Below are 11,910 nucleotides of genomic sequence, written 5' to 3'. Positions count from 1 at the left end.
AACTTATACCACGCTCTCAGGCACTCAAAAAACGCCAGACATCAGCAGGTTCCAAGGGTGTTTAATGACCCCTTACAACATGTTTCGGCTTACAGGAAGCCTTGTTCACGTAAGTTGTGCAACGCGTTTGTGCAGTGTAAATACTGAAAACAGTGACAACATAGACAAAGGACACAGGTCGCAGGTCACAAGCCCAAAGGTTAGGTTCGGCCATATTGGAATGGTTAAATTACGTTGTTAATACATCTTAACACACATAATTTAGAGAATTAAAATTTCACAAGGTGGCATGACCCAAGAGGTAATAGTGAACGCTCAAGTGTTGTGGCCGGGCAAAGTCGTGTGGGAATCAACAAGCATACATTTTCAAAGACATGATAAATTGATGGCAAGGAACAGTCACTAGGTAAAATACCATTAGTTGAACTACGTTGTTAATGCGTCTTAACAATCACAGTAATTGCGCAATTAATGAACTTGTATCAAGGCTCAAGATAAACCCATGCCAGGCATCTAATTGTTTGCACTTCATGACAAACGGTTAGAGTGAGCGCTCAATTGATAAGGCCAAGCAAATTCATGATAGAAGGTAGTCAATGATGAAGGCGAGGACAGTCAATAGGTGAAATACCAAGGGTCATAAGGTGACTACAGTGTTGGATAGTAGGCACCGTTTGCCATAGAGCTGTAAGGCGACCTAATCAAAGTCTATGTTAAAAAGTGATGCCAGTGACGGCGTGCTCTTATCTTAAATCAGGAACTGGTTGTGAAGATAACCGGTGCAGTGAAGGGTCTCATTCTCAGTGAAGTTCCTGTGAATTAAAAAGACAGATGTTAAAATCTAACATGAAAAACAGCGTATGCAGTAAGTCAAAAAAACTTGATGGTAGGCGCTAGGAAGAGGGTATGAAAGTGAATACAGCAAATACAATCAGTTTATACATAGTCATCTTTAAGATGAATTGCAAGCTCTTCATCGTGGTTGAGCCCCCCCGGGGTCTTGGTTTGAAAATTAATTATGTGCCTAGATTCCCTCTGTCTCATTTTTAGGACCCGATTACCACCCCTGGGATTTCTCTCTATTTGTTCTAGAATGAAAAATCTCAGGTGGGTGGGGTCGGAGAAATGAAATTCGCTGAAGTGGCGTGCCACCGGGTATTTTGCATCCTTGTGGATGATAGCACGGTAGTGCTCTAGGATGCGTTTCTTTGCATGGGCGGTGGTACTGCCAATGTACCAGAGTTCACAAGGACAGACAATTACATAAATGACAAACATGGTGGTACAGGTCAAGAATTGGGTGATCTCTTTCTTAATGCCATTGTGTTCTACTCTTTTGACCAAGGTACTGTTTTTACAGGCTTTACAATGCCCACATGGGAAAAATCCCTTGAGGTCAATGCCTTGATTTTTGGAGTAGTCGGTGATGTCACTGCGGACACAGATGTCTTTGAGATTCTGACTTTTTCTATAAGTGATGCTGGGTCTATCCGGGATCAGATTACCAATTACGCTATCACTTTGCAGAATATGCCAGTTTTTGTTGATTATTTTTTGGATCTGCTTGGATTCCTTATTGTAGGTGAGAATGAGGCGTGTGACACTGTCAGCAGAAGTGCCGTCATCTTTGACGGCGTTGTTGAGAGTATCACAATGTTTAATGCTGTCAGCTTTTAGTTTGGCTTTTTTGAGTACCCAGGCTGGATAATCGCGCTGTTTGAATCTGTCCAGCATGTCCTTAGCCACTTGTTGGTAGCTGGCATCAGTGTTGCAATTTCTCCTTGCCCTTAGCAGTTCCCCATAGGGAATACTCCATTTCAGTGGTTCAGGGTGACTGCTCAGGGCATGGAGAATGCTGTTGCCAGCAGTTTCTTTTCTGAAAAGAGTAGTTTGGATCTGATTGTTGACGATGTCAATTCTGACATCCAAATATTCTGCCTTCTCCTTGCTTATATTGCTCGTCAATCTGATGTTTTTATCATTGCGATTGAGACGGTCAATAAAGTCAGAGGCTTGTTCCTCGGTGCCATGCCAAACCAGGAAGAGATCGTCAATATATCTCCACCAGGTAATGACATGGCTAATTTCTTCACTGAACGATGGGTCCGCAAATATCTCTTGTTCCCATTGGCCCATGAAGAGATTCGCAAAGCTCTAACAAAGTGCTAACAATTATTTCCTGTTCGATGGTAAGATCTACCGGCAGGAGACGGGGACGGCGATGGGTTCCAGCTTTGCGCCGAGCTTTGCGAATCTCTTCATGGGCCAATGGGAACAAGAGATATTTGCGGACCCATCGTTCAGTGAAGAAATTAGCCATGTCATTACCTGGTGGAGATATATTGACGATCTCTTCCTGGTTTGGCATGGCACCGAGGAACAAGCCTCTGACTTTATTGACCGTCTCAATCGCAATGATAAAAACATCAGATTGACGAGCAATATAAGCAAGGAGAAGGCAGAATATTTGGATGTCAGAATTGACATCGTCAACAATCAGATCCAAACTACTCTTTTCAGAAAAGAAACTGCTGGCAACAGCATTCTCCATGCCCTGAGCAGTCACCCTGAACCACTGAAATGGAGTATTCCCTATGGGGAACTGCTAAGGGCAAGGAGAAATTGCAACACTGATGCCAGCTACCAACAAGTGGCTAAGGACATGCTGGACAGATTCAAACAGCGCGATTATCCAGCCTGGGTACTCAAAAAAGCCAAACTAAAAGCTGACAGCATTAAACATTGTGATACTCTCAACAACGCCGTCAAAGATGACGGCACTTCTGCTGACAGTGTCACACGCCCCATTCTCACCTACAATAAGGAATCCAAGCAGATCCAAAAAATAATCAACAAAAACTGGCATATTCTGCAAAGTGATAGCGTAATTGGTAATCTGATCCCGGATAGACCCAGCATCACTTATAGAAAAAGTCAGAATCTCAAAGACATCTGTGTCCGCAGTGACATCACCGACTACTCCAAAAATCAAGGCATTGACCTCAAGGGATTTTTCCCATGTGGGCATTGTAAAGCCTGTAAAAACAGTACCTTGGTCAAAAGAGTAGAACACAATGGCATTAAGAAAGAGATCACCCAATTCTTGACCTGTACCACCATGTTTGTCATTTATGTAATTGTCTGTCCTTGTGAACTCTGGTACATTGGCAGTACCACCGCCCATGCAAAGAAACGCATCCTAGAGCACTACCGTGCTATCATCCACAAGGATGCAAAATACCCGGTGGCACGCCACTTCAGCGAATTTCATTTCTCCGACCCCACCCACCTGAGATTTTTCATTCTAGAACAAATAGAGAGAAATCCCAGGGGTGGTAATCGGGTCCTAAAAATGAGACAGAGGGAATCTAGGCACATAATTAATTTTCAAACCAAGACCCCGGGGGGGCTCAACCACGATGAAGAGCTTGCAATTCATCTTAAAGATGACTATGTATAAACTGATTGTATTTGCTGTATTCACTTTCATACCCTCTTCCTAGCGCCTACCATCAAGTTTTTTTGACTTACTGCATACGCTGTTTTTCATGTTAGATTTTAACATCTGTCTTTTTAATTCACAGGAACTTCACTGAGAATGAGACCCTTCACTGCACCGGTTATCTTCACAACCAGTTCCTGATTTAAGATAAGAGCACGCCGTCACTGGCATCACTTTTTAACATAGACTTTGATTAGGTCGCCTTACAGCTCTATGGCAAACGGTGCCTACTATCCAACACTGTAGTCACCTTATGACCCTTGGTATTTCACCTATTGACTGTCCTCGCCTTCATCATTGACTACCTTCTATCATGAATTTGCTTGGCCTTATCAATTGAGCGCTCACTCTAACCGTTTGTCATGAAGTGCAAACAATTAGATGCCTGGCATGGGTTTATCTTGAGCCTTGATACAAGTTCATTAATTGCGCAATTACTGTGATTGTTAAGACGCATTAACAACGTAGTTCAACTAATGGTATTTTACCTAGTGACTGTTCCTTGCCATCAATTTATCATGTCTTTGAAAATGTATGCTTGTTGATTCCCACACGACTTTGCCCGGCCACAACACTTGAGCGTTCACTATTACCTCTTGGGTCATGCCACCTTGTGAAATTTTAATTCTCTAAATTATGTGTGTTAAGATGTATTAACAACGTAATTTAACCATTCCAATATGGCCGAACCTAACCTTTGGGCTTGTGACCTGCGACCTGTGTCCTTTGTCTATGTTGTCACTGTTTTCAGTATTTACACTGCACAAACGCGTTGCACAACTTACGTGAACAAGGCTTCCTGTAAGCCGAAACATGTTGTAAGGGGTCATTAAACACCCTTGGAACCTGCTGATGTCTGGCGTTTTTTGAGTGCCTGAGAGCGTGGTATAAGTTGTTACGAAGCGTCTGACAATATATGTGTATGTATATATGTATGTATATATATATGTATATATATGTGTATGTATATATGTATGTATATATATATGTATATATATGTGTATGTATATATGTATGTATATATATATATGTGTATGTATATGTATGTATATATGTGTATATATGTATATGTGTATGTATATGTATGTATATATGTGTATATATGTATATGTGTATATATATATATATATATATATATGTATATATATATATATATATATGTATATATATTACCTACTGGCGGTCGCCAGTAGGTATATATAGTTAGGATTTTTTCCCTATGGGATTTCTGAAAATTCTATGTCTAATAACTTTGGCGTTTGTGGACGGAATTGGCTGAAATTTTCAGGAAAATGGCACATTTTGTTTCTGAGCAGCTCCTGGAAATTTGGGGGGGTTTCGGCAAGGGGGGGGGCTGAGATAAAAGGGGGGTCCCAAAACACGTTTTTCCCATGTTAATTTCCATAGGGCGGTTGGACTCACTTTTAGCTCGAACGGCTGAATGGATTTACACAAAACTTGGCAAAATTGTAGGGACTGTTAGCCCGATGTGCCTTTGCTAGGTCTCAATATATGTGCTTCAGTGGATTTTGAGAAATTAACGTTCAAAGTAAGATATATATCTGTAACAGCGCTCCGGGCAGCGATCCGGTTCGCGTACTTATCGCGTATCGGAACTTTGCGATGCGAAGCTGATTGGTTCTCCGGTGTCTGTCAACATTCTAAACAGTCCGGAGCGGCCGCCATCTTGTCTCTCGGTAGGATCGAGAGACAAGAGGAGGCCAAAACAAAGGGGGAAATTACCATAAGGGGGCATAGTAGATCCTCGTTGACCCCCTAGGTTTTATGTGGAGGTTTTAAAAGGGCCCAGCAGGGTCAAAACATTTTTTTTTTTTTGTTTTTTTTTGCGCGATGAGCGCCTAGTACGCGAACCGGAAAGCGTTCTGGGAAGCGTACTATAAGGATAATAGAATGATACACTTTTCAAATACTGTATGTTAATTGTTTGTTGTTTTTGTTGTTTTTTTTTTGTTTTCTTTATTTTTAAAGTTTTTTTTTTATTTTGATTGTTTTTCATAATTTATTAAACTTTCCAACATTTCAGTGTCTGAAATGTCATTATTTTCTTGAAATATTGTTTGCAATCTGTGAGGTTGTAAAATGTCCTCATTTTCAAGGAGGGCATCTACTGCTTGGACACATTGCAGCAGTTCTTTATCCAAGTTTTCATCCATAAATTCCATGTCAATTTGATCAATCAATTCTTGGCTGCTCTCTTGCAGGTCCATTTCAAAAGAAACTTGGTTTTCGCCTTCCATTTTGCCTGAAATTTGGATTAAAAAAATATATATTAGTAGAGATAGGGCACTGTTGGGATTAATTTTAGATAGGCAGTTTTTATCAGTGAATTTATCTTTTGGCAGTGTATAGTATCAGAGTGGAAATAGGACTATAAAAAAGTGTATGTGATTTAACCAAGACAAGCCTAACTCCATTCATAACTATAACAGAGAAGTCTATCTAAATACATTACTACTACAGAGGGATAGTATATATCTATCAGAAAAAGTCTACCATATTAAGTTATAGTGCACAATACACTTCAGTTTTAAAAATAACAACTTACCTTTAGAAACAAGTTGAGGTGTTTGGTAGCTATTCAAATGTGATGAACAACAAGAAGTAGCAGTCAAAATGGCTGTGTTTTCTTCTCTTCCTTTATATATATTCAGGTATATAACCAATCAAATGTCAGGTAATAAAAGTAGAAAATGAAAGTAACATTTTCATTGGTTGTCAATTCCAACACTTCAGATGTGTTTTGTGAAGTAATTTACCTCACGGTACTTAGAGAGGTCTACAGGCTAAATGGCTAAATGAAATTTCAATCAAATTTGTGAGAATGAAAGGGATTGTTATGTAGTATGAGCTAATCTATATTTGGTGAGAGTGTCTCTAGTCGTTTTTCTGTAAATTACTTTCCCACCTTTTTTTTGGACCGCTTTCCGGGAAGCGGTCCGGTCCGCGAACTAGGAGCGTAACGGGAGTCCACCATTTTGTGTTTCGGTCGAATCAAGGTATAAAATGGAGGGTAAATAATGTTCTGAATGGGTAGAAGGGGGCATGGTACAAGTATTTTGACCCCCTACGTTTTCTGAGGGTGGCTGAGGAGGACTATATGTGCGAAGAAAAAACTTTTTTTTGGAAATTTTGCGCGGTTAGCTTCCAGTTCGCGTACCGGATAGCGCTCTTTGAGCGTAGTTTGTTGAAAATTACAGAAAAAAGTTAGAAAAAAAATAATAAAAGTGTGTGATCAGATGAAGGGTAGCTCTGAGAAGAGCTTTTGGGTTTATGGTACATTTAGGTACTTATAAGTAGGTACCAATGCACAGTCTTAAATTCAGAATGAAAATTCTGTTGCCTTCATCTGAGAAGTGAACTCCATCTCCTCTGTAGATATCTTGCATGTAGTAACGCAAGTTATTGTTGTACAGGGAGCCCATTCCATGGTCTCTCATGAAAGCTGAAACAGATTTGTTTACATGCTTCCTCGCTTTCTCAATTTGTGGAGAAAATTGGTTGGACCACCTCCATTTCTGTCTTTGGCATATATTGGAATATACCAAGGCAGTTTGAGGAAAAAGTGCCATTAATTGCTCAAAGGTGTCCTTTAAAAGCATTTCCAGACCTACCCCTGTCAAAGTGCCCAAATCATTACCTCCACAGTGCACAATTGACAGGTCAGGTTTTGGCAAATGCATAAAGGTTTTCACCAATGGTATCAATTGGTGACATTTTAATCCTCTTTGGCCCAACCACTTAATTTCCACATCCTGTAAATTGAGGTTAGGTAAATTTCTGTTCTCAGCATACCTTTGAGCCCAGTGGATGTAACTATGTCCAACAATCCAGACCTTAAACATGGTGGGAGAAGGTTGTTCTGCAGTCAGATGAAGTGTGGTAATGAAAGGGCAGTTGAAACAGTAGGAGTTTGTAAAGAAACAAAACTGTGGATTTCCAGTGCTAATGAATCATTAGCAGTGATTGGTGCATTTCCATTTCTGAAAACAGAAAGTTAGGGTGCATGGATGTGTTCTTTGAAAGATGTAATTTCCTGTGTTTGCTACTTCTCTCATTCCTTTCTCTATTACTTAATTATTCTACTCCTTCCAGTATTTTTCTCACTCCCTCTCTTCTCATACTTCTTCATTATTATTCACTAATTCTGTCTCTATTAATGTTACTGTTTCTGAATGATCTCCAAAAATTTTTAAAACAAGAACAGTAAGTATAAGGATAGGAAACAGACATTTATGTTACAAGAAAGACAGCTATAGGAAGTAAACAAAAGATACTGTTATTCGCAGTCCACTGCTGATGATGTCACTGACCATGTCAAAAATTATGTAATATATGACATGATCAGAAGTGAATTGCGGGTAACAGTATCTTTTCTTTACTCCCTATAGCTGTCTTTTTTGTAACATAACTGTCTGTTTCCTTTCCTTATACTTACTGTTCTTTTTTTTAAAAAAAATTTTTGGTTCGCTCCTGGTTCGCGTACCGGAGTGCGAACTGGGAGCGAACTAAAAGAAATAGAGCTTGGCAGAGTTCAAAGAATTCTACCAATTTTTTTTTATAATGGGGAGGTAGTTCTGAAAAGAACTTTTTTTTGGCTTTTTGTTGTTTTAAATTTTTTTTATTATTTTTCTGAACATTTTTTATATTTTTTTGATTTTTTCAGAACATTTTTTATATTTTTTATTTTTTGGGGGGAGGGGGGAAACAAAAATGATTCATCGAAGAGGGCTCAACAGGAGCAACAAAAAAAAGAAGAATTTATTTTTGGGGGCGTTTTGGACATACATGATTTTTGATTGCTCTTATTATAAGAGTTATGCTACTTTCGCGGTAGCATAATATTTGATTGCACCTCACGCAAACTTGTTTCACTTCCCCCATGTCCATTTGAATATTCGGGATCAACTCCCTTGCTTCTGGTCCCGAAACTTCTGGCACGACCGATCTTCTGGCTATTGCTGGGGAATTTTGTTGTTCGTCCCGAAGCTGAGCAGCACTATAATTATTTGGGTGCCACCTACTCATGTGCCTGTGCATTGTAAAATTCCCAAAACTATATTTTTTGTCCGTCCCCCTTGAAAGGCGATCATCACAGATACGGCAAAAGACATATCTGGCGTTCACTTTCTTTTGCCCTGGTGGAAATTAAAAAAATTGCCAGATGAAATTTTCCTTCCTGTTGTACCTCCTGGACTCCTCTGGCAAATATTCAGGCTCTTCCTCCTCTTCCTGATCTTCCTCTTCTTGAAAGATTGGTTGAGTAGGTGGTCCTTTCTTTCCATGAGGAGGTGGAGGTGGTGGTGGGGGAACACTACCAGAAGCAACAACTGAAGCCATTTCTCTGGAATGTAAAAGGGTCTTTCTCTCACCAAGATGAAAGTCAGAGTGAGGAAAGAAGGAGGGGTTTTCATCATTTGGGAAAAGCCGAAGTTCTAAACCAATGAAAAGTGTTAATTTTAGATCACATGACCTAGTATTACATCATTAGGAAACCAAAAGTGAAATGAACCAATGAAAAGTGTTATTACCGAGTCACATGACCTGCTGTGTTTACGTTTCGCGCTTTGCGCCGCTTTCCGGTCCGCTTCCGGGTCCGCTAACTTGGCGCGTCCGATGACGTATTACGCGACAACGCAAAACGTCATTCTAACGTAACAGTTACGCTAAAAGAACGTTTACCGGTTCGCGGACTGTGAGCGGAACAAAAAAATATTTTTTTAAAAAATGTATTAAAAACATGTAAAATATATTTTAAGATTTAAAAAAGAATACATTTTACAGCTACAGATATTAGCTTTCAAAAAACCATTGAAATTCAATGAAAAATCCATAGGTTATAGAGAATATATAGTTAGGAATTAGCATTTACAAAACCTTAAAAATTCACTGAAAAAACCATAGGTTATAAACCATATATAGTTAGGGAATAGCATTTTCAAAACCTTATTTTACTCGCATAAAACCATTGAAATTCCATATATAGTTAGTTGCACTAACTATATATCGCGCACCCGCAATCCACTGCCGATGATGTCACACATTACATCATTCATGACCTGGTCAGTGACATCACTGATGACATCACTGATGACATCTCAAATGACATCACTGATGACATCTCAAATGACATCACTGATGACATCTCATTTGACATTACTGATCACATCACTGATGACATTATTCATATGATAATTTGATGAACCTCTTCAGACTCTAATAAAACCTTAGATACAATCACTGTAAACAGACAGTCACAGACTGTCACTCATCCATGGAGTTACTCACACACCTAGTCAGTCATGCAAAGAATCAATCACACCTCCATTTCCTCAACTATACAGTTATACAAACTTTACTTATTCAAACATATACTAACACATATTTACTCTCTTATACAATCCCTGATTCAAGTTCACAATGATCCATACAGCCACTCACACATTCACTGGCTCTTATGCACAGTTATTTATATATGTCAACTCTCACATGTACTGTGTTTTACATATGTACTTACTTTGACATGTAGCACTGAGATATCCATTCACTCACCAATACACTCATGCACACAGTCAACCGCCCATACAGCTGTTTCCACATGCACTTTTGAAACCATACATCTAGTGAATCAACTGCTCACACATCTATGCACAGAGTCATACACCTCCCAGCCACCCACACACACACTCAGTCTCCCATACAAATACTTGGGCAACTAATCAATAACCCATATAGTTACTCATATAGCTACTTATCAACACATGCAACAGTTTACAGAACAACAGACATAATGATGCACAAATTAAAACAGTTTAGTCACTAACTCATGCACTCAGTGAGACACATTTAATCACTCACTCATACAGTCAGTCATGCACCTACTAAATCCTTCATCCAGACACTTATACATCCACTCATTCTTCAATATGTAAGACATATTTTAACTTCACAGAAACATACAGTCACTGGATGTTGTCATCAGTGATGTCATCAGTGATGTCATTTGAGATGTCATCAGTGATGTCATCAGTGATGTCATTTGAGATGTCATCAGTGATGTCATCAGTGATGTCACTGACCATGTCATGAATGATGTAATGTGTGACATCATCGGCAGTGGATTGCGGGTGCGCGATATATAGTTAGTGCAACTAACTATATATGGAATTTCAATGGTTTTATGCGAGTAAAATAAGGTTTTGAAAATGCTATTCCCTAACTATATATGGTTTATAACCTATGGTTTTTTCAGTGAATATATATATATATATATATATATATATATATATATATATATATATATATAGTTGCTATTTACATGCCGCAACTTGGACAAATGATGCAAGTTTCCTTGATGTTCAGGTGATGAAAGCCGTGTTACCATGTCTATAGCCAGGCAATACATTTGATGCCAGTTGTTATTGCCTTTATAATGGAGCAGGTATTCTTGACAAATGCTGAAGGCAACATGAAAATGAGGTGAATGCCTAAAAAACATTTCCCATTTTGAAGAGATTTTACTGGGCATTTTCACATCAGATCACCAGTCCGTGGACAGGTCCTCGTTTGGGTCCGATGCCATTCACTAATATCTGGGTCATAATAGTCAGGAGGTCTCAATAATGTACAGAATGGGCTTTATCCAAAAATGTGACCATGCATGTGGGAAGCGGGGATTACAGGAAAAATCCCCAGTTATTTACTACAATTCTAGGTCAGTCATCATTTGTGTATTTTTCAGTTATGCAAGAGCTGTGTGTGCACCATGGCACCTACTGATATATATCCATGCTTGTTCATATTCTGTGTCTAGTGCAAGACTCACCCAGCTAACAGAGCGGGAAAACGTCTAATGCTTTTATTTTAAAGCTGTCCTTTTAAAAGAAACCCTAGTGTTTTTAGTCAACTGTGTATTAAATATAAAAAGTGCAGAATTTCGGAAACAAAATAACCAATTTTGGAACATTGTCTTCAGTTATGTGTAGTGCCTCCCTCGATTCCATGTTGCGATGTTTCTGATTGGTATTGCAAATGGTTAGTTCTGACTTCATGTTTTTTGCTTCTACAGTTGAAAACGAGAGCCACTGTGACTTTGTGAAACTGCGAGAAATGTTGATTCGCGTCAACATGGAGGACCTCCGGGAACAAACTCACACCCGTCACTACGAGTTGTACAGGCGTTGTAAATTAGAAGAAATGGGCTTTAAAGACACAGACCCGGAAAGTCAGCCATTCAGGTAATCGAGTGACATTGGACTGGGAAAAGTATTGTTTGGGGTTGGCATGTCTGAGATCTACACCATTACTAACAAAAGTATCAGTACATAGAAGTTTCACCATACGTACGTAAACATGAGATTTCTGTTTACCAGATGATTAATGTCAGTAAG

At 39.2% G+C, this 11,910-nt stretch overlaps 1 protein-coding gene across 6 annotated transcripts in view; it reads left to right on the top strand.

The window, feature by feature from the left end:
• SEPTIN8 (septin 8) overlaps positions 1-11,910 on the top strand; it is a 406,279-nt gene that overhangs the window by 344,673 nt on the left and 49,696 nt on the right. For all 6 annotated transcript variants that reach the window (XM_086931616.1, XM_086931619.1, XM_086931618.1 and 3 more), the window contains one exon: positions 11,589-11,757. In XM_086931616.1, the coding sequence (XP_086787742.1) occupies positions 11,589-11,757 (169 nt within the window). The remainder of the gene's footprint in view (positions 1-11,588; positions 11,758-11,910) is intronic.

This window comes from Lissotriton vulgaris, chromosome 7 (assembly GCF_964263255.1).
Source record: "Lissotriton vulgaris chromosome 7, aLisVul1.2, whole genome shotgun sequence".
Lineage (NCBI taxonomy): Eukaryota > Metazoa > Chordata > Amphibia > Caudata > Salamandridae > Lissotriton > Lissotriton vulgaris.
Note: the sequence above shows the minus strand (reverse complement) of the source record. Positions and strands in the feature narration are given on the sequence as shown.